We start from the raw sequence: 27,493 nt of genomic DNA, 5'->3' as shown, positions 1-27,493 counted from the left end.
TTTAATACCTGCAATTAACACCTATGCATATCTCGTAAAAACCATTCCTTATTGTTTCACTGTGGATTACTATTGTTATTATATTGTTATGTTTTATAATTAAGACAGAAATAAATACACGTATCTTATTACGACAGTTTCGTTTTATTGTTGCTTCTTTTGTGTAACTGTGACCTATAATAGGAATATATTTTATTAATAGTAGCTAGACATCTGTGTGAAGGCATAGATATTAGCACATTTTATAACGGATTTATGTACTACTACATAAATCACATTATACAGAAGCTATTTTCTTCAACTTTGCCTGAGTGAATTGGAGTAAAAAGTGTGTCTATATCTGTGATTAGCTGTACCCGCGACTACGTCCGCGTGGAGTTACACATTATTTTTCTAAAGTAAAAGCACAGATAACATAATATTACATAGTAAAAGTAACTTAGGCTAAGTTACTCCTTATTACATCAGCTACCTGCCAAAAAAAGTCCCATCAAAATCGGTCCAGCCATTTCAGAGATTAGCCGGAACAAACAGCTAGACAGACAGACAAACAAAAATTGTAAAAATGTTATATTGGTGTATGTACAGTATATATATTCATATGCATGTAGTAAAAAACGGTTATTTCAATATCACAAACAGACACTACAATTTTATTTATATGTATAGGTAGTATAGTATCAACATATGTTAGCCAATTTCTATAAGTTTAAATCTGGGTATATCCTTTTATACGAATATTTAAATATCCTAGGCAAACTTTCAAATTTAGTAAAAGTAATTAGAAAGACTTTTTTCGACTGTGTATTGATTATACGTTGTTCTGTCTTTGCATAATATATTTAATAATCGACTCCAATCACAGGCCCTTCAAAAGAAAAGGTTTAAAAGAAACACATATAAAATTAATTGAAGAGTTTTATTGGCTCTCGCAAAACTTAGTGTTACAATATCACAGTTAAAGCAGAAATAGAATACATACGTGTATTGAATAAATATGTAGAAATAGCTCTAAATCTAATTTGAATAACGATCTCTTATTTTCGTCACGTTAGTTATGAGAAATGTGTAATTTTATAACTTTATCCTACTGATTCGAGGAGTGGCTTGCAAAATAATGGCACGGGTTTATTCATGGACGGCGACGGTCACTGCAGACAAGATCTCGTTATGTTGTCACTCGCGACATCGCGAAACTCGAATGCGAGTTGATACTTCGGGTAACTGGGGGAACCTTGGATTATTGTTGTAGACATATCGTTCAGACAGTAATTATCGTAGTCTCATTACATAAATAATATAGGGGAGAATATAAATAACATATACATATTTATAGATAATAAAATAGTAGATGAGCAACCTGTCTGATATGCTATCGCGGAATAACACGACTGGTTTGACTCAGTAGGGGAAAATCGGGTAGCCCCGGACGGCGGGGTAACTGCGGATATATCGCATTCTAAGATACTAAACATTATTGTTACGGAGTTTCCAAATATTGAACACATCCGAAAATAACATTTATCTAGCAAAACGCGATTTTAGTTTATTAGAAATCAATATGTCACCTTATGTCACGGGCTACCCGACTTTCCCCCATTGGATTAATTAATTACGATAGTACTGTCTGAAAATTATATCCAAGGTCACCCGGTGTTGTGTTGAATAGTCTACCACCATCCACCGCTGCTCCAACCGCTACCTCCGTAGCCGCTCCAGCCACTGCTGCGTCCGGATCCGCTCCATCCGCGGCCGCCGCTGTATCCGCCTGACCATCCGCCGTAGCCGCCGGATAATCCGCTATATCCGCCACTCCATCCACCGCCGCTTCGCCAGCCGCCGCCGCCGTAGCTCCTCCTGACCACCACGACGGGCGACGACCAGCCGCGGCTGATGTAGCCGGCGCTTACTGCGCACATGGCTAGGCAAAGAGCTACCACGAATGTCTGCAACAATTTTATTGTAATTAAAAACATATATAGGCCTGCTACTAACTTCCATAACATTATAAGATTACCTATAATAAAAAAGATATAATGTTTGTACATATGTCATTGAGTACAGGTTCCTTTACGTACATGAAGTAAATTTCAGGTTTTCAAATTCAAAAATCATTTACTCATGTAGGACATTTTAGCCGCTTATGAACGTCAAGTTTTTTATATTATAATTTTTTCCCTATCATGTTAGCACCAATATGTTTTAAAAAAAATGTTTATATATTTAAATATTATTATTTTAAATCCATTACCTACTGACATTATTATAAATTGTCATTCCTGTATGTCCTTTTATAATTTCCAAAAAAATGTATATTTTTGGACATCCTCGGTTGTCTAGCGGGTTCGAGTCCTTGCATGGTACAAACATTTGTATTCATGAGTATGATTATTTGTATCAGTCTGAGTGTTATCTATGTATAATATGTATATATTTACAATTAAAAAAAATATTTATATCAGTTGTCTAGTACCCCATTAAATAAGCTCTGCTAAGTTTGGGACTAGATGGCGCTGTTTGAATTGAACTCGTTACATATTTTATTACTATTAATTTAATAATTAATGCAGTTTGATTATTAAATTGTATGTGGTCACTTAAAAAAGAGGTGTATTTGAAAGAAGAAGGTAGTGTGGTCTGAGTAGAAACTCGGTACTATCTTCTGTTAAAAGAGAATCTGGGCATGCAGCTCTTTTGGGATTGGAATAATGATGAGTATATTCAATTATAAATATTTGAATCTTCATTTTGTTTTTAATTATTTGATTTATTGATATGTCAAATTTAAGATTCACTAGTTTTTTTTTATATTTTAAACTAGCTGTACCCGTGACTTCGTCTGCGTGGAATTTAACAAATAAGTTAATTAGAGAACTCTTCTAAAATAAAAGTTACTCCTTATTACATCAGGTACCTGCGAAAAAAAGTCCCGTCAGAATCCGTCCAGCCATTTCAGAGATTAGCCGGAACAAACAGACAGACAGACAAAAATTGTTAAATTTCGTGTATGTACCGTATTTATATTCATAGGCATGTAGTAAAAAACGATTATTTCTATATTACAAACAGATACTCCAATTTTATTTATATGTATAGATGTGCAAGATATCTTATCAATCTGTCTTTGTATCAGTTTATTAATAAAAATTGTATATTGCATATATAACGCATTATTTATTGTAAAAAAACTAAATATTTTTTATAAAAAAAAAAAAATGTAAAATACATTATAATTATATTGTACACAGTGTGATAATAAATATAATTGCATAAATAGTATTGTAATCGTGCAGTTTTCCAAATTAACTTAGGCGCAGAGTAATAATGAAACAAGTTCCCAAGCTTAATTATTTACACTATTCAAGACAAAGAAACGATTGTAACACTTACAGGATATAATGATTTGATCTCATCTCAGCACAATTCACACAGCGCCATCTAGACCCAAGTTAAGCTAGCTAAAGCTTGTGTTATGGGTACTATACTAATGCTTTATGTATTAAAATATATAAAAAAATAAATAAAACTAGGCAATTAACACAGCGTCATCTAGTTCCATGGTAAGCAGAGCTTGCGTTATGGGTACTAGACAACTGATATAAATACTTCGATATATTTTTTTAAACATACATAATATACATAGAAAACACTTAGACCGATACAAACCATCATACGCAAGAATACAAATGTTTGTACCCCAGGAATCGAACCCGTGATCATCGAAAATAAAGTATACTGAACCGCTACACCACTGAGACCGCCGAATATATAGATTACTAGCTACCCACCCCGGCTTCACACGGGTGTACATGTATTATACCTTATATAACCTTTATAACCGTATATAACCTTTCTCTAGAATCACTCTATCTATTAAAAAACCGCTTCAATATCCGTTGCGTAGTTGTAAAGATTTAAGCATACATAGAGACAGACAGCGACAGCGACTTTGTTTTATACTATGTAATGATAATAATAAAGTGAACTTACAAGAAGCTTCATGTTGTTAGTGAACAGTGAACTGCAGGACAGGCGACCACTATACTAACTGCATATCGCTGCTTCATCCTTATATATCAACTCATTACCGCATCAATAGTGACTTCTATATGACGCAGAATAAAGAATGAGGCTTTCGACACCAGTGCACTAATATTAGTATACTGCTCAAGATTCATATATATTTCGTGTGTTAGAGTTACACTGTGGTTAACAAGGCTCTCCCACTTCGTATGAGTCACGTCCAAATATTCATTATTGTTATTTATTTAATATTAAAATTTATGATTAACTTAGTTGCACAATATATCGACGGATTTTATTGTAAACTAGCACACGCCACTCCGTCCGTGTGGAATTTAACTTTATTTTTCTAAAATAAAAGTAGCCTAAGTTACTTCTTATTACATCAGCTACCTGCCAATAAAAGTCCCGTCAAAATCGGTAGAGCCATTTCAGAGATTAGCCGGAACAAATAGAGACACAGACAAAAATTGTAAAGAAAAATATTTTGGTGTATGTACCGTATTTATATTAATATGCATGCAGTAAATAATGTTTATTTCAATATTACAAATAGACACTCCAGTTTTATTTATATGTATAGATAATTACTTGTTCACGTGACATTTGGGTAGTGATTTCATACATGTAATAAAATGCCACTGTTTTTAAAAAATTAACTCACTATAGTTTGGGTTTTAATCTCGGAGACAAAATTGACAGGTGTAAATGTCAAATTTTCATATAATGTTACGATTACGACCTCTAGCGGGATAGTGATGCGGATGAGTGGCCACGCGTCTTCTGGATGCAGGACGTAAAGTCCGGTTTTTAATCCAGGAGACTAACTGACAGGTGTAAATGTCAACTTTTCAAATAATATTACCATCTATAGCGGAGTAGTGGTGTACCTGCGATACCGATTTGTTTAATCGGAAACTTTTATTTTAACATATTAGTTTTAAAGCTTTACATGACGTTTCCACAACAGCATTTAAAATGTACATACATCTACTAGTGTTTCCATTACTGTCGTCGTATTATACAACATAAAAATACATTTTTGTCGTTCCCGTACAAATAGTAATTTTTACTGTATTAAGCTACAAACCAACATTTTTTTTCTTTCAAACAGCAAAATATTTTAAATAGGCGTTTGTTTTACGACATAAAATAGGTCATTTGTTTATAAAAAAGGCAGTCAGTCTATATTTTAGTGAAAACTAAAAAAATCAATTTTGATACAACAATAATATATTTATGAATACCTATACTTTGTTAATTTTGTGTTAATGTGTTTTATATAAACACACACATTATTACGGTATAACCTATTAAAACGGGTAATTAATATTAATTTCCGGTAGTGCCACAACCCTATTTAACCAAAAATCTGGCAACATCGTAAACGTCAAATTTGTCTCCTGGATTAAAAAACGGCTGTTTTTGTGTGACATAGGTAATAATAATAAAAGCACAGATAACATAATATATGATAATAGTAACCCTGGACAATCCACATAGGGCTATCCAGTCACAGAGCTTGTGTTATGGGTACTAGATTACTGATATATAATTATGTAGATACATTATCACATAAAATATTCGGAAATACCATTGCAGGAAGGTGATTCCACAATGCGGTTGTGCGTGGCAAAAAGTTTCTAAAAACTGCACTGTGGAGGACCGCCATTCATCCAGATGATCAGGATGGTGTTTTAGTTTCTGGGTGGTACGGTGGTGAAACTCAGCAGCTGGTATTAATCCGAACAATTCCTCAGAACACTCCCCGTGATATATGCGGTAGAAAATGCATAAAGATGCGATATCTCGACCTAAAGCCAGTGGGTCGAGTTTTTATTCCATATATACTAATATTATAAATATGGAAGTGCTGTTTGTCCGTATATTTGTTTTCTTTTCAGCTGAACGTATTTCCCTGAAATTTGGCGTGAAGATAGAGTGGTATATACTGAGACTGACAGCATTGATAGCACCAAGGTTTAGTGGTTTATTGCCTAGACATGGATAGAATAGTCGTGAGTTCGAGTCTGGCCAACACTTAGTTTTGCGTGTCAATGTGCATTTCTAAGTAACGTTAGGGGTTCAAACACTGAATATAAATCAATTAATTTAAAAGACCGAGGTAGGCTCACCCTCTGGGGCGGATCTATCTAAGGGCTTTTTGGGCTGTAGCCCAGGGCCCTGAGGATACAATAGGTCTACAGTCCTCACTGAAACGATATTTTAAATATATGTGTTAAAAAACCTATCATAAGGTTGGCAACCCTAAGATCAATCAACCCATGCATGTGTGCGTCTATAGAAAGAAACGGGGAATTTCTGGTCGCTTGTTTTTGGTCGGTGTATTTTTTAGTTGAATAATATAATTAGGTCCCTTAGTAGATTTAACCCAGGGCCCCACAAATTCACGATCCGCACCTGCTCATCCTCTTCTACGTTGATTTGAATATACCACTACTTGGTATATTCACATTAAAGTGTATCAAGAGGAAGAACAAAGGCTATATTACATCAAATAGCAGGCGAAATCACAGGCAATAGCTAGTCTAATGTATCACACTTGAATTAATTCCATTAATAAAAGTGTAGATGTCAGTATTTTAGTTGCCAGTTGCGACATATAACATAAATCAATTAGTTATGATAAATATCTTTCCATTAAGTAGTGACGTATTTGATTCACTGAATATATATCTTGAGATTAACTATTAAATGTTGATTAATAGGAATCCTATTTTAAAGCAATAATAGAATAGAAAATCATTTATTCAAATAAACATAATTTAAGTACTTTTGAATAGTCATAACATTTTTTTTAAACCTTGATACGACACGACTCCAATTCTGTCTTTAATTTGCTTGATGTAGCTGTGCCTCGGTCTTCCTCTCCCCCTCTTTCCTTCTATCTCTCCCTCAATAATTACTTTCATAAATTCATCGCGCCGTATCAAGTGCCCTAACATTTTTGCTCTTCTACTTTCTATAGCATTCAATATCTGCCTTTCTTCTTTCACCCTATGCAATAGAATAGAATAGAATAGAAAATCATTTATTCAAATAAACTTAATTTAAGCACTTTTGAATAGTCATAACATTTTTTTTATCTACCGCTCGTTCGGAAAGCTGTCTCATCACAAGAAGAACGAGCAAGAAACTTGTGTTGCTATTTTGAATAATCCTTGTAAGTTCACATTTTTCAAGTCGAAACGTGTGAATACAAACAACCAACTAGCACTAATTTAATTTAATAAATAAATAAATAACCCTGGAAAATTAACACAGTGCCGCGCCGTCTAGTCCCACGGTAAGCAGAACTTGTGTTATGGGTACTAAATTCAAATTCAAATTAAAAAATCATTTATTCTATTATATATCTATATTATAATTTTAATTTTATATATAGATCAAATTGAGAAGAACTGACAAGAAACTCAATTGAATTAGACAACTGATATAAATACTTAGATGGTATTTTTTTGTAAATACATGCATAATATACATAGAAAACACCCAGACTGATGCAAACAATGATACTCATGAATACAAATGTTTACACCGTCCGAGGAATCGAACCCGCGACCATCGGAAGTAAAGTGTTAGAGTACCTTTTTAATATAGACTCTATAGGCAACGGAACTGTGTTAAAGAGCTATATTCATATTACTAAAAACTTTACAGCTATTTACAAAATATAACATTATTATAACATAAATTTATTATTTATTTTTTATTTGTCAGCATTTTTGGCGCCAATGTTAGTTTACCTTTTTAATATAGACTCTATAGGCAACGGAACTGTGTTAAAGAGCTATATTCATATTACTAAAAACTTTACAGCGACTTAGAAAATATAACATGAATTTATTATTTATTTTTTATGTGTCAACATTTTTGGCGCCAAAGTTGGTTTAACTTTTTAATATAGACTCTACAGGCAAAGAAACTGTGTTAAAGCGCTATAATTACATTACAAAACATTTAACAGACTTTTCCGAATTATAACATTTTAATAACATGAATTTGTTAATAATGGGATATGTAACAAATGTTCATAGTGGAAGTTTCCATTCACAAACTGATTTCCCCATGTTTGCTTCTCAATGCAATTGTTATTTTTTGTGTAAATTAGTTGTACGTGAAATGTCCGTTAATGCTATATTGAGACTCTGAGAGCATTGATAGCGTCAAGGATTTGTGGTTTATTGCCTAGACGTGGCTAGAAAGGTCGCGAGTTCGAGTCTGGCCAACACTAATAAGTTTTGCGTGTCAATGTACATTTCTAAATAACGTTTGCATCCCAGCAAATCTACACATATAAATAAAATTGGAGTGTCTGTTTGTAATTTTGAAATAACCGTTTTTTATATAAATATGCATAATTTGCAGATGAATATAAATACGGTACATGCACCAAAATAACATTTTTATATCATCTAATTATAGCATGTAATATATATATTTTTAATTTAATACACAATTTCTTTTTAATACACAGCACTATATTTTGCTGTGACTGTACGGCTCAGAACGAACAGACATATATTATAGTCAAAATTCATTCTAAATAATATAAATTAATCAGAAGAAGAATTGAACTTACTACTATGTACAATCCCACGAATTTGTGTATGGCAACTCACAACAAAGCGCGTCCTTGTTTTTTATTTTCTTAGAATCCATAATCTTATGCTTATCTTCTCTTTATTGAAATTTATTACAATGCGGTTTTAGAAGCAAGGATACCGACTCGGTTTCTATTGTGGAGATATTTTAAAATTTAATATTCTATCAAATATCCATTTAGATGCAGTTAATATCATTGATTGATACATCTATGCATATGGTATACTAGCTGTACACGCGACTTCGTCCGCATGAAATTTAACTTTATTTTTCTAAAAGAAAAAAAAATCTAAAATAAATGTAGGTTACTCCTTATTACATCAGCTACCTGCCAATAAAAGTCCCGTCAAAATCGGTCCAGCATTTCAGAGATTAGCCGGAACAAACCGACAGACAGACAAAAATTGTAAAAAATGTAATTTTAGTGTGTGTACCGTATTATATTCATATGCATGTAGTAAAAAAATGTTATTTCAATATTTCAAACAGACACTCCAATTTTATTTATATGTATAGATGTTACTTTAGAAACACTATATATAACTAATTCATATGACTCCATTAATTTTATGCATCGATATAAAAGAAGCGAATGGGCTTCGAACTTTATAATGATTGCCCAACTTTTTGCACAATTATATGTTTATATATACATATAGTAGATATTAGCTGAAAGTAAAGTGTATAAAATAGCTATAAAAATAGGGGTTGGTGGAAAGAAGGGTGAAAATGTTGTAAAACATGTACACCCGTGCAAAACCGGGGCGAGTAGCTAGTTCTATAGGCATTTAAACCTTCCTCTTGAATCACTCTATCTATTAAAAATCCATTGCGTAGTTTTAAAGATTTAAGCATACATACGGACGGACAGACAGCGACAGCGACTTTATATTATACTATGTAACTAGCTACTCATCCCGGCTTCGCACAGGTGTATTGTGTATGTTTATATATATGTATTATACATATAAACCTTCCTGTTGAATCACTCTATCTATTAAAGAAAACCGCTTCAAAATCCGTTGCGTAGTTTTAAAGATTTAAGCATACATAGAGACGGACAGACAGCGACAGCGACTTTTATACTATGTAATGATTAAAAAATATGAAGGAAACTTAATATACCCAACGCAATTTAGGAAGAACATAATGATGATTCGTTATTATCAATCCTACTTGTTACGAAACTACTCAGTCTATCTGTCTATAAATCGATTATGTATCTAAAAATAGAAATAGTATTTCTAAATATAAATAGACATTATCTATAATAGATTTATAATGTGGCAGCCGTGGGTGGAGGTCGTTGGGTCGAGCGGCGGGTGGCGGTCAACACTCGCCGCTGTTAATGAATTGAGTTTCAACTTCTTTCGTTAAACAAAAGATTTAAGTTATTTTTAAATAAAAAAATCATACTGCAATAAAAAAATAAAGATCTCTTCCGATGTGAATAGAAATAGAAATAATCTTTATTCAAATAAACTCATTACAAGCACTTTTGAATAGTCATATTTTGATTCTACCACTCATTCGGAATGCAGATTCATCACAAGAAGAATGAGCAAGAAACTTGTGTGTTGCTCTTTTTAATAGATGTTTTTTTTTTATATAAATAATTACAGTATAACAAATAAGAGGCATGCGATAATTCTCTGAGAATCTGATACATTTAATTATTTATTTTAAAATAAGCTAACGGTTATACTTTAATTCAAAATTCAAAAATAATTTATTCATGTCAATTTGGTCAACTTATGAAAGTCCGTTGGTATATAGATCCAATTGAGAAGAACTGGCAAGAAACTCAATTTAATTTATTGCGTAACTAAACTTAAAAAAACCTAACCTAACATATTTAATTTTGAGGCGGAACGGAGTTCGCAGAGTCAGCTAGTAAAAGTATATAATAATGTCGCATTTTATCGATAGTCGCGGCTTTCATCTCTGCACAATGCTAACATGTGTTCATAAATTTAAATGTTGTCATCAGTAATTATGTATTAAGTTCAAATTATATTAAGAATACTGCAGATGATTGTTCAGAAATAACAGCAAATATCATAAATGTAAAAGAACAACAATAACAAATAGGTATGTATAAGTTTATTCTAGAAACCTCTATATTGAACTCGTACTAAAATTATAAGTAATTACATTCACAATCGAAGAGTGGTAATGACCTTTTCGCCTCTTAATAAATAATAACCATGTTTGTGAGCGATTTAGTGACCCGAGACCTCAATAGTCGAATACGACGGACGATGTCACGCCGTACGCCGAACACCATGCTATGGAGAACGCAGCAGGGTTGACACTGCATTTTTTTTTTACTTATTATGCATAGATAATATGGAACACACTACCTAGATGCATCAAAATCTTATATATAAAATTCTCGTGTCACAGTTTTCGTTCCCATACTCCTCCGAAACGGCTTGACCGATTCTCATGAAATTTTGTGAGCGTATTGAGTAGGTCTGAGATTCGGCCAACATCTATTTTTCATCCCCCTAAATGTTAGGGGTAGTCCACCCCTAATTTTTTTTTATTTTAAGGCAAAACAACGTTTGCCGGGACAGCTAGTATATATATAAATATTGCATTTAATAATGGCTATTCAAATTAAATTATATTCAAAATATCTTTATTCATGTAGGTCTATTACAGACTCTTATGATATGTCAAATATACAATCAGTTCGGAATGATATCGAGATGAGAAGAACTGACAAGACTCAGTTCGTTTTTTTTTAATAAATGTTGTACATGTTTACAATAATACAGACTCATTTTTAAATTAAAATTTCGGAGAAGCGTGACTACCTTCATATGCTATTGCAAAAAACAAAAAATCTAATCAGTTTTTGCAACCTGAACAGACTAGTAGGACAAATCCAATATTGTGTACTAAGCACTGCCGTGTCTAAACTGTGTCACTTCACTTTACATTTTCCTATTGTCATTTAGTATATAAGATCAATATATTTATGTACATATTGTCAGTCTATTATCATCTATAATATACATCGTCTCTACCAACAACATAGTATTATTACCCCTCAAAAGCTTAAGTTATGGGTATTAGATAACTGATACAAATATATAGAAATATTTTTTTTCATACATTTCATTCTAAATACATACATAGTATACATAGACGACGACCCAGACGACGTGGATGAGAGGACTATGGGTATTATATAGACTTTTTCCTGTTTCCAAATTCTCGTTAGTGCTTTCTTTATCTCTGCATATTCGTTTATTTTTTCAGGAATTGTCTTCTGGAGATTATGGGTATTAGAAACTGCAATGTCTATCAGATAAGTTTTTTCATTTACTATATCCTGTAGTAGAATAGAATGGCATAGAAAATCATTTATTCAAATAAACTTAATTTAAACATTTTTGAATGTACAACAATTTTTTTTAAATCTACCGCTTATCCGGAAAGCTGTCTCATCACAAGAAGAATAAGCAAGAAACTTGTGTGTTGCTCATTTAAACAATCCTTGTAAGTTCACATTTTACAAGTCGAAACGTGTGAATACAAACTACCTCATTTATTATACTCATTTATTTAGGCTCAAATATAAAAACACAATAAGATTAAATCAGTCGTAGTGATAAAAGCAGCACTCGTTCACGAGTATGACGGATGAATAGTTATTATTATTATTATTGTTTTTATATATATATATATATATATTATATATCTCCCTTTGATGGGCTGTTAAACATGTCATTGCGGGTGAATATCACCGAACATTGACAATTATAAAAGAAATTATTATTATTATTATACAAGATAGTGATTTTTGACATTGGCAACCCTAGCTCTTGTGGTTCTAAACATATGTATCTCCAGCGTGCTTTCGTAATACCAGTGGATGCGGATCTTTAGCATTTTTATGCATCATAAATTACCCTATACTTGTTTATATCTGTTGGAGTCCATCTAGTTGTCTTGCGGTCAGATGTACGCAACACATGCTCCTATTTGGATGGCAAGGTCGAGTGTTATGTCAGAAGTGTTAAACCTTGGACCTTTAGTGACCCAAACTCGAATTAACTCTAACAAAATATAGTTAATCTCATTATTAATACTAGCTGTACACGCGACTTCGTCCGCGTGGAATTTAACTTTATTTTTCTAAAATAAAAGTAGCCTAAGTTACTCATTATTACATCAGCTACCTGCCAAAACAAGTCCCGTCATAATCGGTCCAGCCATTTCTGAGATTAGCCGGAACAAACAGACAGTTAGACAGACAGAAAAAAATTGTAAAAAATGTTATTTCGGTGTATGTACCGTATTTATATTCATAGGCATGTAGTAAAAAACTGTTATTTCAATATTTGTAATATTGAACACACTCAGACACTCCAATTTTATTTACATGTATAGATTCGTGTGTATGTACGTCACAATTTTTCTTCTTTAAGTCTTCTTCTCCTTTAGTTTAAATGGCTGTCACAATTTTGATGGGTGATCTTGCGAACGTTATGGTTTGAGAGTCACAGTGTAACTTTATATTGGCTTGGTTCAGTTTCCTCAATAAATTTTGACACACTTTTAGTCAAACCGATAACAGTGTGTCCTCCCTCGGTATTAACTTTCGTAACATCGCATGTTAACTTATCTATACATCTATACATATAAATAAAGTTGGAGTGTCTGTTTGTAATATTGAAATAACCGTTTTTACTACGTACATATGAATATAAATACGGTACATACACCGAAATAACATTTTTTACAATGTTTGTCTGTCTGGCTGTTTGTTCCAGCTAATTACTGAAATGGCTGGACCGATTTTAATGGGACTTTTATTTGTAGCTGATATAATAAGAAGTCTATTTAGGCTACTTTTATTTTAGAAAAAATAAAGTTAAATTCCACGCGGACGAAGTCGCGGGTACAGCTAGTAATGAATATAAATAGGTCCATAATAAGTTCTTGAAAAATTTTAACTTATATATTATAGTTATTTACTATTATATTATGATAATTTATACAATGGTTTTTTAATATTTATATATCTATCGATAACATTGGCATTAAAAATATACAGTTTCAATGTTTGATATGGACACAGACGCCGTGGGATCCGTTCCACCGCACTGCGCTGATACATACTAATTGCGACCTTCAAACTATACGAATATGGATTTATTTGAAGTACAATGTTCAAGATAACCATCAACATTGTTGAGTGAAACAATACCTTCTGTGTTTTAAACTTTAATTTTATTTGGTTCAAACAATAACACGAGCATTTACCAACCAGCGGCGTATCTGGGTGCAGACACGTATTTCGTTATCGGTGCTGCTCTTATGATGGTAGCGGCGGGCAGCAGTGGGGCTGAATGCACGTGAGAGCTGAGCAGGGGAGCGTGGAGGCTGGAACTGAGCAATGGAGCCGACAGCAGGGGGGCTGAGAGGGAACTGTGCGCGAGGGGCAGAGGCTCGTGGATGTGAGAGCTCAACAGGGGAGCGTGGAGAGAGGGGGAGCTTATAAGGGGGCCGTGGAGAGAGTGGGAGCTCAATAGGGGGGCATTGAGAGAGTGGGAGCTTAATAGGGGGGCATGGAGAGAGTGGGAGCTTACTAGAGGTGCGTGCAGGGAGTGGGAGCTCAACAATGGGGCAGCTTGTAGAGAGTGGGTGCTCAGAAGAGGAGCGGTGTGGAGTGGTGCATGTGAGCTGATTAGAGGTTGTCCAAGGAGACCGCGCTTCTCTCGGACCTGTTGTGACGCGCTCGCCACCGCTACCACAGCCAAGGTCACAATCTGTATAATGACATAATATTAATATTAGTTGATTCGACTCTCATGAACATTTCTAAATGTGGAGTAAATTTCTAACCTTGTCCGTGTTAAAAATTTAAAAGATTTTCGTTTTGTCCCAATTTGGTTAAGAACAACAGTTACTAATATAAATATATAATAATAAGTAATAAAACTTGTGAAAAATGATTAGTAAAATAAATATTATTACTGAGTACGTATGATTTTATTTAAAAAGACTGTACATTATATACAAAAATAAAATTATAACTGGCAGCCTATAAATATGTGTTGCCAGGCTTAAAACATAATAATAAAGAAGTTAAAAAAGAAGTAATTTTAACAGAGGTTATCGAGACTGTTGCGAACTTTTTTATATATTTATTTTTATACCAATTTTAAATGTATTTTCTTTTAGAATTGTCACATATTTTTATTATAGTGTTGTAAAAGTGATTTTACAACCATTTGTACTGGTATTTTCATTATAAGTATTTACCATTTTATATCCATTGTTTGATTTACATCGCACATACAGTCCACTCATTCTATCGCCTACAGAGACATTGTATGTTTATTAACTAAAAATAATTGAAATACTATTAACAATCCCTCATCTCCTAGGATTTAATAAAGACAGACAGATAGTTTATATAAAGTTATTAATAAATACAGATTTGCCACAATAAGAAACAAATAATATAATTTATGAAAAAAGAAAAACAGCACGCCACTACACTTGTGTTGTGTGTATAAAAAGTGGGCGTGTAAGTATTTTGTTTAGGATCCTTTGACCTTTATAATTGAAACCGTATCATCTAATTGTAATAAATACTCTTATATTACTTTAACATTCAATTTTATGTAATTCAACGTGAGGAGTAGTCGATCGGTTTATCATTAAACGTAACGAGATGTTCTGACTACACAACTCGACTATAAACATTGAATTTAATACAGACATCAACGGAATGTACTCACTTATACCAGTTATGGTTGCCAATCTATTCATCTATACATATAAATAAAATTGGAGTGTCTGTTTGTAATATTGAAATAACCGTTTTTTACTACATGCATATGAATATAAATAAGGGACATACACCGAAATAATATTTTTAAAAATGTTTGTCTGACTGTTTGATCCGGCTAATCTCTGAAATGGGTGGACCGATTTTGACGGGACTTTTTTTGGCGAGTAGCTGATATAATAAGGAACAACTTAGGCTACTTTTATTTAAGAAAAATAAAGGAAAATTCCACGCGGAGGAATCGCATGTACCTAATAAAATATTTCTTAAGATTCTCGTATTTTGATAACTTGTGACCTGTTTATTTTGAAGTTAAATAATTAATAATATTGAGGTTTATAATATCTTAACTACCCTAATTTACAAATTCAATTTTCCCACATGCAACAACATTAAGTAATTATTTAAATTTATAACTAACACTCTGGTTATGAACCATATAATAAACACCGTTAGTTAATCAAACTAATATGTACTTGAAGGGAGAAGGACTACGAAGGTGTCTGCTTGAAGGTGGACTAATGTACCCATTGCTAGCAATGTCCCATGTTGAATTGACTTCCACGCGGTTCCCTCTTCATACCATGGTTATGAATTCCTGGTGAATTTGCCACGACGAACTCATTCACCTGACTTCATGCTTATCCTATCACCACTGGTACTGCGCCAGCGTAAACCATTAGCGCAAGCGGGTGCACCATTCCATTATCATCCATAAAAAAAACAGGGACTTGTGACGGCGCGGCAGGTTGGCTCGCTGATAGCGCTACCGAATTAGTTTCAGGGATGTGACAGTATATCAGTTTCAAATTCAAATTCAAAATATCTTTATTCATGTAGGTCTATTACAGACTTATATGATATGTCAAATCTACCGGAATGATTTCGAGATAAGAAGAACTGACAAGAAACTCAGCTCGTATTCTTTTCAAATAAATGTTGTGCATGTTTACAATAATACAGATTAAATTTTAATTTAAATTTGGGAGATGGTATGTTTACCACTAGGATACGTCGCGCTACTCATACCTCATCTGAGATTACGGTCGTAGCGATACGTATATATTGTTACTGATAACTCCTGAACTAAATTGCTTCATAAATACATTCGCAACATTATCAGTTTCATTACGGTAGCAAACTTACAAAATTCAGGTCCTAATCAAGATCACCACCTTCTGTTATGACCTCACCGACACAACACGAGCTCGCAGCATCAGATAACCAATCTCGAATGCTCAAAAACGAAGAGAAGGAAGGTAGTTGTTAATAATGTGGACCGATGACCCCATTACTTTACTTTTTTTATATTTTTCATGGATGATAATGGAATGGTGCACCCGCCTGCGCTAACGGTTTACGCTGACGGGGCACCAGTAGAGGATGATAAGGTGAACATCAGGTCAGGGCAGTTTGACCATCGTGATTAAATAACCAGGACTTAACCATGATGGTTTCCAGGAGGAACCGCGTGGACCTGATATGGTACATTGCTAGTATTGGAGTCAGGGGTAAGAGAATTGTTAGTAATGGGGTTAGTGTCCCAAATGCTAGCAATGTACCATGTCAAGTTGACCTTCACGTGGACCTGGAAACCATCTTGATAAATTACTAGTGAATTTACCATAATGGGCTAACTGACGTGACCTCATGCTCATTTTATCATACTCCACTTTTTTTTTCGGACTACTCTAAAGCTGTTGGCCGCAGCTGGCCTTTACAGCTTCACCGGACGATAGGGGGCGAGTGCAGATGGCACTCCAAACCAAAGGAAGGACTTATGGAGGATACGACTTTCGTCTGAGGGCACCGCTAGGGGTTCGAAATTCGGCTCAGGCCATCGTAACATCGGTCCTCGTTGGAATTGGACGGGGGATCGATCGGAGACAGTATCATCAGTTATCAGAAAAGAAACCTATGTCAGCCAAAAAGCTTTTACTGGTGTCCCGCCAGCGTAAACCGACAGCGCAGGCAGTTGAACCATAAAAAAATAGATCATAAATTTGCACTTCTTAAACTTTATAAAATGTGAACAGTTATAAAATACTTACGAAGAATTTCATGTTATTTTCGTTGATATGTGAATCGGTGCTGGTACGACCCGTGGATGCTGCGGAGATATTGCGATGGACCATAACATCGATCCCATTTATACCACATTGATTAATTAAAAAAGGTGCAGTTACGTAATCCCGTCCCTCAGATGTACTCTGTGATGATCACAATGTACCACATCAAACTGGTAATGTTAAGAAACACATTGTGACATATCATAAACTCATAAGTACGTTTATGGACCAATGTTAAATGATACTTACTGTTCTCATTTGCATTTTCAAATAATTTTTGGACGCGTCAGTAAAGTTATGATGAAAGACAACCCAGAGAGACAACCTCGATCTGTTTCTGAATGTGTTATAAAAATAACAGTTGATAAATCATTGTTAAAACTAGTGGTCGCTCAGTGATCGAAATTCGACAAAAATTTATTTCAATCACAAGTTTCAACGTTATTAGCACATCGAAGACCGCATTGAAAAATCTTATTTCTCACATAGGGACCAGTATTTTTTAATCTTTACTACCTTCCCTGGCTTCACCCGGATGTACATGTATTATACATATAAACCTTCCTCTTGAATCACTCTATCTATTAAAAACCGCTTCAAAATCCGTTGCGTAGTTTTAAAGATTTAAGCATACATAAGGACAGACAGCGACAGCGATTTTGTGTTATACTATGTAATGATATATTGTTATCTAATTTAAATTGTATTTTCACTAATGGTAAGTTTAGTATTTATGTACAGTTGTAATCAGTTTACCTGTACAGGTATACATTTTTAAAGTCCAATATATTATATTATATTAATATTTAATTCAGGTATAATTATATTATTTAAATTTTGATGGTCCGATATTTTAATATTTATTATTATATTGACGACCTCGGTGGTCTAGCGGTTTAGCACACCGCTTTACGACCGATGGTCGCGGGTTCGATTCCTCGCACGGCACAAACAATTGTATTCATGAGTGCGATTGTTTGTATCGGTCTGGGTGTTTTCTATGTATAATATGTATGTATTTACAAAAAAATATATCTATGTATATGTATCAGTTATCTAGTACTCATAACACAAGCTTTAGCTTGCTTAACTTGGGTCTAGATGGCGCTGTGTGAATTGAGATTATTATTATTATTATATAAATATTTAATTCAAGTATAATCATATTATTTCATATATATATTAAACATTTAAGAAATAATTAACTAAATAAAATTAAAACTACAATGCAGTAGATATAGTGCGCTCGTTGATGTCTTTTCAAGCGCTACCCGTTTCTACACTCCCAATAAAGAAAAATTTGTCTTTGTATCCAGTCATATTTACTATTAGCTGAACCCGCGACTTCGTCCACGTGGAATTTAACTTTATTTTTCTAAAATAAAAGTAGACTAAGTTACTCCTTATTACATTAGCAACCTGCCAATAAAAGTCCCGTCAAAATCGGTCCAGCCATTTCAGAGATTAGCCGGAACAAACAGGCAGACAGAAATAGGGGATGAAACTTTGTCAATTTTAAACTGATAGGGCTGAGCCTTTGCATGCATAAAGCTACCATGACGTAGGCATCCCCTAAGAAAGGATTTTGATAAATTCCACCCCTAAGGGGATAAATTAAGCGAAAGCTAGTATGAAATAAACATAAAACTAATCACTATCAATTACAAAAAGAATCATTAAATTTTAAGTGTTAGTTAGTTTATATAATATTGCCTTTCATTTTAAGCGATTTGTATATGTCTGTATGTTATTTCTCAAGAAACGCCTGACAGAATCCTAACAATTATTTCTCATTAATGGAAGTTTGCCTACACGTACAATGAAAGCAATTAAAACTGAATTATTACTAATAACTGTTGCCCTCGTATCATATTTTACGTTTGTAATATTTGACTACAGTCTATGTATAAAAAAAAATAAAAAAAAAGGAGCTGGATGGACTGTGTGAAAGATGATATGATAAGAAAAGGTGTAAATAACGAGATGACTGAGAGCAGGGATGAATGGAAGAGAAAAACATATTACGACGACCACAAATAAATGGGATAAAGATGAAGCAGATGACGATGAGTTTGTGGGGTCGGTAGTAATAGTAATGTAAATAAAAGAGACCCTCAACTAATGATAAAATGTATATTAGGGAATTTTATAGAATTGAAATATGGAACGTGTCTGTGTTGTCTGTAAGCGGCCAGTTGTCATGAAAAGAGGTAATAATGTGAAATGATTATAATACAAATATATACAGTACACCATAAGTTTGTGCATCTAATTCAGGTAAGGTTTCTACGGTACTCATTTAAACTCATTTATTCTTGTAGGACCTTTTGATCTCTTGTGCATGTCATATCTGTTATCACTATCATCCCTACCGTCCAGTTCTCGTAGCTACTTAAGTCGAGAAGAAGGCAAGAAACACAACTGGTATATTGTGTACTTGGCATGTATTATTCTTGATTGTTTTCTTAAAGAACAAATTTAATTAGAATTATTTGTAGTTCTATTTTTATATTAATGTTTTAAAACTTTCTTTTTAAAACACATATGTGGTGATTGGAAACCTTAACTTTTTATTTAGATATTTTTTTATTCTGTAACATGGCAACATTTTTCTCTATTTGCAACGGAACGGCGATGTGAATGCAGGAATATACAAGCCTTCTATAAATTTCATTGTTTTTATTAATAAAACCTTAACGATAGTTCATAAACTAACATGAATAAAACATATAATGGTGTTATATATGGAAGAGCGGGATGCAGGACAGTTTATTATTATAATTTAATTATTTTTTAAGGAAAATCATCATCATCATCATCATCGCAGCCCGGAAGACGTCCACAGCTGGACAAAGGCCTCACCCAAAGATCTCCACGACGATCGGTCCTGCGCTGCTCGCAACCAATGCCTTCCAGCGATCTTGAACGGCCATCTGTCCCACGAGCTATGTGCTCTGCCCATTTGAAAGAAATAAACATCCGTCGACTATTAGTTATTAATTTAATTTACTAATCAAATTTCTTTCAGTGTATATAATGTTTTTTTTTTTTTATAGCACAGGGGACAAACGAGCTTGCGGCTCACCTGATGGTAAGTGATTACCGCCGCCCATGAGCACTCGCAACACCAGGGGAATTGCAAGTACGTTGTCGGCCTTTTAAAAAGGAATAAGCTCTTTTCTTGAAGGTTTCAATATCGTATCGGTTCTGAAATATTTTCCACAATGTGCGAGACAAAAAAAATTGTTTAATTAAAATTATTTGTTTAATTTTTATTAGTCTTTTTAATTGTTACAAAATTTTGTTGGAAGATTTCATTAACAAATCTTAATCTTAATAATATTATAGGAAAGTGAAAGTTTCTTACTCTTCCACGCTAAAACTACTTAACGGATTTTGATGAAACTTTACAGTATTATAGCTTATACACCAGAATAATATACAGGCTATATTTTTCATTGAAATTTAACGCGTCTGAAACCGCAGACACAGCTAGTAAATATTATGTATTTAATCCAATCTAATAACATACAATAAAAAAACAACGTTATGGGTAATAATTATTACAAACGCCACATCGAGACAGTGTTAAGATACTGGCAGCCCTTTACAGTCAAGTACCCAGGGGCGGATCTACCTAAGGGCATTTTGGGGTGCAACCCAGGGCCCCAAAGGTACAAATCGCCTCAGTGCCCACTAAAACGATATTTAGAATATAAAAAAATATCTAATAGAATGTTAAAAAACGTATCATAACGTTGGCAACCTTGAGATCAATCAACCCACGCAAGTGCGCGTCTATCGAAAGGAACGGGGAATTTCTTTCGCTTCTTTTTATCGGTGTATACTTTTAGTTGAGTAATATACTTAGGTAGGCTCCTAAGTAGATTTAGCCCAGGGCCCCACAAATTCACGATCCGCCCCTGCAAGGACCTAATTAATACCTTTAGGTATATATATCTAATATCAATGAGAGCAACATAACACATACTCGTATGTAGCATATGTCAGTCGAGAGCTGGTTGCATTATATAAGGTGCAGGTGTACTCGCAAGTAGATACGGTATCAAATGTTGTTCCCATACTGTATCGAGTTATGTCCACTAAATGTAGTTCATAGTTTACTATATACTGCAGTCCGTACAAGTATATAGTTTATTAGCTGTGCCGCAGTTTCACCCGTTATATCTTATATATAAAATTCTCGTGTCAAAATGTTAGTTATCGGAGTATGGTATCCCAAACGGCTTGATCGATTTTTATGAAATTTTATATGCATATTCAGTAGGTCTGGGAATCGATTACTATCTATTTTTCATACCCCTAAGTGATAAGGGATATCCACCCCTAAATATGTTTTTTTTTCGACATAATATTTTATTTTCATTTTATTGTTATTTAGAATTAGAAAATACATACAACCCTAAATTTTTACCCTTCCAGCACCCCCTATTTGTTATTAGCCTATGTGTTATTGATCTATCCTATATCCTATTGCTGATGCATAATCTATATTACTGTAAAGTTTCATCTAAATCCGTTCAGTAGTTTTGCGTGAAAGAGAAACAAACATCCACCCATCCGTCCATACTCACAAAGTTTCGCGTTTGTAATATTATTTTATTCTATCGTTTGAGGTTGAGAGAAATAGAAATAATTTTTATTCAAATAAACTCAATACAAATAACACTTTTGAATAGTCATATTTTTTTTATTCTACCACTCATTCGGAATGTAATTGGGCGAAAACGAAAGGTCATTGGGCTCTCTAAAATATGGTCGAGCGCAGTGATGGCTGGCTCATCCGTCATACTCGTGAACGAATGCTGTTTGTAGGGACGAATGCTGTTTGTAGGGGACTGGTCTGCTCTTATCACTACGACTGATTTAATCATATTGTATATTTATATTTGACCCAAAAAAATTAGTGCTGGTTGGTAGTTTGTATTCACACGTTTCGACTTGTACATGTAAACTTACAAGGATTATTTAAAAAACTGGAATTATATATCTATTTTAATAGCAAATTTAAGTATTTATTTATCAGCGTATAAAACAGATTACAATAAATATAATAATTTAACTAGGAGCGTGTAGTTCAGTATAAAACTGGATTGTAATCCAACACTATGTATGCCCAAGATCTATATTATCACATCCTATGTGGTTGTAGCCCACTCATGCATAAACGAAATATCTCCTTTGGAAAGTTTACACTCTTTCCCGAGGAGATAAAAACGATCGCTCCTAAGAATATCCTTCAATTCTTGTCCCTGACGGGTCTAGGTAGCGAACTCTGAAAAGGGCGAGCACAATAGATCTATGTAGGTCGCAGTGCTACAGGTGCTACAAACATCTGACAATAGCCCAAACAACCCAATAAAAAAAAAAAGATCTATATTATATATATTATATATCTATATTATATATAGACGCATTCAATATACGCTAGATGGAGCTAGGTAATTTGATAGATAACTTATACTATGTAATATTATATTATCTGTGCTTATACGAAACAGGTAGAGACCGAATGTAATAAACTGGTGTGACAGTAATTAATAATAATTATGTTACCTGATGGCGGTGTTGTAACCGCGAGATGTCGCCATGTGTAGAGGTCGCAGTGGTCCCGCTGTTTTTTTCGAAATCTGTTACCCCTCCATTGTTAACATCAACATACTTGAAGTGAAAATGACCTCTAGACGTTGCTTTTAATTACTTATCTGTACGTACGTATATAATCGACGTAAACTGTTACACTTGTATGTATATAGGAGAGACGTATGAATATATGATAATATATAAGGGACACATATTCAATTCAAATTCAAATTCAAAATATCTTTATTCAAGTATGTCTATTACAAACTCTTATTTGTCAAATCTACCGTCAGTTCGGAATGATTTCGAGGTGAGAAGAACTGACAAGAAACTCAGCTCGTATTTTTTTTTAATGTTGTACATATTTACAATAATACCATTTCATTTAAATAACATATATAGTCTAATATTGTAGTCTATACATATAAATAAAATTGAAGTGTCTGCTTCTAGATAATATTGAAATAACAGTTTTTTATTAATACAAATAAGGTACATACACCAAAATAACATTTTTTACAATTTTTGTCTGTCTGTCTGTTTCCGGCTAATCTCTGAAATGGCTGGACCGATTTTGACGGGACTTTTCTTGACAGTTAATGTAATAAGGAGTAACTTAGGCTCCTTTGATTTTAGAAAAATAAAGTTAAATTCCACGCGGACGAAGTCGCGGGAACATATACTATATAAATACACAAACTAAACAATCTGACAGTCAAACAACAGAAAATCAAAATATAGGGTAAAGAGAAATGAGAGAAAAATAAATAGCTTACAAATTTAGATAGCAGTCCCACAGTTTACGTTTAAAAGAAAATCTACGCGTGGCGGTCTTTTTTTTTTTTTATGGATGATAATGCTATGATGTTCCCGCCTGCGCTAACGGCTTACGCTGGCGGGGCACCAGTGGAGGATGATAAGATTAGCATGAGGTCAGGTCAGTTAGCACATCGTGACAAATTCACCAAGAATTTATCACGATGGTTTCCAGGGGGAACCGCGTGGAGATCAACCTGACACGGTACATTGCTAGCAATGGGGTCATGAGACCACATTACTAACAATCCCCTTCCCCCCCGCGTGGCGGTCTAGATTTTGTATTATTTAGATGTCTAGATATATATATATATAAAAGGTAGAGAGACTAATGGGAAAGACAGGGAAGATAGAGGGTAAAAGACCTCGAGGCCGAAGTCCCACTCGACCCCATCTAACATGTTATAATAGAAAAGAAATTTAATTGCTTTTTACAATAAGTCGCAGGGAACTACTCGCACATAACTCGTATATGAAGTAATTATATTTTTACTTCACGTTTGCGACATTTCTACAGAAAATTCTTGCAATGTGTCTAGCTTTTTAACTACACTATATTTGTTACGTTGACTAATACAGTCGCCCGTACTGGGTCCATGATCTTTATAAGGAAAACTATTTTATGGCATAACCATTTGGTTAAATGTAATGTAATTAACAGATACTATTATAGGTAACAGTATGTACCTTTTGTGTATATATACTACTAGCTGACCCGGCAAACGTTGTTTTACCATATAATAATAATAATAATCTCAGGACAATTCACACAGCGCCATCTAGTCCCAAGTTAAGCTAGCTAAAGCTTGTGTTATGGGTATGGTATAATTGTTTTCTTCTTTTTATTATAATTGAACATCTGGTCAATATTGCAAGTAATCTAAATAAATATTATAGTATGATTAATAATAAAATCTTATTTTAAGAGCGCAATATCGTGTGACCAGTGCCTCTCTAATTATAGATAACCGTTATCTGTGATAACGCTGATATCAAATAATTTCATACAATCATGTAGACCAGGGGTGAGCAACCTTTTTAATAATAATAATCTCAGGACAATTCACACAGCGCCATCTAGACCCAAGTTAAGCTAGCTGAAGCTTGTATTACGGGCACTAGATACCTGATACAAATATATAGATAATTTTTTTTTCGTAAATACATATTATACATAGAAAACACCCAGACCGATACAAACAATCATATTACGCATGAATACAAATATTTGTGCCGTACGGGGAGTCGAACCCGCAACTATCGGAAGTAAAGCAGTGTGCCTAGACTTCTAGACCACCGAGGCCGTCAAGAATTAATGTTTTGCTAGCTTATAACAGGAGTAAGTTACCAACATGGAGTGATCATATAAAACTAGCACTGGTCAATTTCTAACATCAGTAGGTAATCGTACCCATGTATAAAATGCTCGGATGATTTCATAACTATTTATATAGTTATTTTTTAATGTACCAATGATATAGTATGCAAAATTAAATATTATTTTAACATTTAAACAATAGTCAATAAAGTTTTATTTAATTTATTAGAATTTAAAAAGTGATATAACATTTGTGGTTGTTTAGGAACATTGCTTGAAGTTTAAACTGGGTCTATAAGTTTAAACTTCAAGCAGTGTTATGGACATAATTATGTACCTAACTCTTCAATTTAATGTACATAATAATAATAAAAAGATTATTATACTTTAAAAAGATAAAGATTCATATAACTCTCAAAATTAATGCACAATATAAATAATATATGGCCATGCTTTAAAACACTAAACATTCAATTAATTCCAGCTGTGAGTCAATCATAATCGCAGGGATCCATGCTGGACATAGGCGTCCCCCAAAGATCTTCTTGATTAAATTACTATTTATATTGTTTCCGATTTATTCTGTCCTACTATTAAAATTTAATTAAAATTATGAAAATTTATTACTATTAGAATTACTATGGGGCCCATAGTTGCGACCACGTCAGTTGTGAGTAATATAATAGGATTCATTCCAGTTGTGAGTGATATAATAGGATTCATTAACTAATGAATATTATATTACTCACAACTTTAATATATTTTGTATTGGTGAAATAGATTTTATTTGATAAATAGCAATTTACTCAGGAAGACAATGAATCCTATTATATCAGTCACAACTGGAATTAATTGAATATTTAGTGATTTGTATTGGTGAAATAGATTTTATTTGGTAAATAGTAATTTACTCAGGAAACTCAATTAATCCTATTATATTACTCACAACTGGAATTAATTGAATATTTAGTGATTAGAATAGATTTTATTTACAGTAAATTACTATTTACCAAATAAAATCTATTTCACCAATACAAATCACTATTTAAAAATACTACAAAATGTAGCGTTGTGTGGCAGCCTGCGACGGTGCGACGGTGCGACGGTGCGGTGGCGGTCAATACACGATCACCTTTCGCAATTTTCCGCTGCAAATATCAGTTTCCGCTTGCGACACTTGAAATGTAGGAGCGTGTTCTTTTAACTATATATAGGTAATTAGCAATTCTGACAACACTTTACCATATTAGGGTAAACATATAGGACTAGATGGACTTAGAACCTAATGAATTTAAATACAAAAAATGTGATAGAAATAAAAAATATTCTTTACGTAAAGAATAAAACAAAGTCGCTGTCGCTGTCTGTCCGTCCCTGTATGACGGCTCTTTGTAATAGTTCTATTGTAGAGGATCTGCAACGTGTCTAGGTGTTTGCTAAGACTTCTTGGTACAATTCCCTGGATGACAGAACTATGTGGATGGTGTGTGCTTTTCATTGTTTTTTTTAATTCTATTGCTAGATAACACATTGTTACTTTTTCATTGACGTTGCTTTGTATATTGTGTGTTTGGGATGGCTATATCTACAAGATATACTTTTTTGTTGATTTTGTCGTCTAATGTTATGTCGGGTCTATTGAGATATACGGTTTTGTCAGTAATTATTGTTCTAACCCAGTACAGTTTACAGTGATCATTTTCTAATACATTAATAGGGCTGTATTTGTAATATGGAACTTTACTTTCTATGGATTTATGTTTATGTGCTATATATTGATGTATAATTGTAGCAACTATTATTATTTTATTTTATATATATAACAATAATAATCTCGGGACAATTCACACAGCGCCATCTAGACCCAAGTTAAGCTAGCTAAAGCTTGTGTTATGGGTACTAGATAACTGATATATATAACTATATATATTATATATCTCCCTTTGATGGGGTAATAGACTTATCATTGCGGGTAAAAATCACCAAACAATGACAGTATAAATGATGAATGATGAGGATGGAGAATTTTTGAGCGGAAGACAAAAAATTGCGAACTATTCTACACGTGTTTAGTATTACAGCTTTTTGGAGAAGTATGAAAGTAAGTGGGTGAAGTTGTAATATCTTGAGGCTAGTGTGTAGGGATGGTGGTGGTTGGGATTACACCTGTGGACGAGATAATATTTGGGAGAGTTTTCACTGTTTCTACCTGCCATTATTATT

The 27,493-nt window shown here is 33.6% G+C and overlaps 2 protein-coding genes across 2 annotated transcripts; both read right to left on the bottom strand.

The window, feature by feature from the left end:
• Nucleotides 1–1,538: 1,538 nt before the first annotated feature.
• LOC131855733 (uncharacterized) lies at nucleotides 1,539–4,040 on the bottom strand. Its single transcript, XM_059207035.1, has 2 exons — nucleotides 3,991–4,040; nucleotides 1,539–1,946 (listed from the first exon to the last, which is right to left on the bottom strand). The coding sequence occupies exons 1-2, from the start codon at nucleotides 4,000–4,002 to the stop codon at nucleotides 1,671–1,673; spliced, it is 288 nt and encodes a 95-aa protein (XP_059063018.1). The 5' UTR covers nucleotides 4,003–4,040; the 3' UTR covers nucleotides 1,539–1,670.
• A 9,885-nt stretch (nucleotides 4,041–13,925) lies between these two features.
• On the bottom strand, nucleotides 13,926–17,796 carry LOC131854758 (pupal cuticle protein G1A-like). Its single transcript, XM_059205902.1, has 2 exons — nucleotides 17,782–17,796; nucleotides 13,926–14,435 (listed from the first exon to the last, which is right to left on the bottom strand). The coding sequence occupies exons 1-2, from the start codon at nucleotides 17,794–17,796 to the stop codon at nucleotides 13,926–13,928; spliced, it is 525 nt and encodes a 174-aa protein (XP_059061885.1).
• Between the last annotated feature and the right edge of the window lie 9,697 nt (nucleotides 17,797–27,493).

This window comes from Achroia grisella, unplaced genomic scaffold, assembly GCF_030625045.1.
Source record: "Achroia grisella isolate CSIRO2021 unplaced genomic scaffold, CSIRO_AGI_Agris_v1 utg1062, whole genome shotgun sequence".
Classification (NCBI taxonomy): Eukaryota; Metazoa; Arthropoda; class Insecta; order Lepidoptera; family Pyralidae; genus Achroia; species Achroia grisella.
The sequence above is the reverse complement of the archived record's forward strand: the minus strand, read 5'-3'. Positions and strand labels throughout refer to the sequence as shown.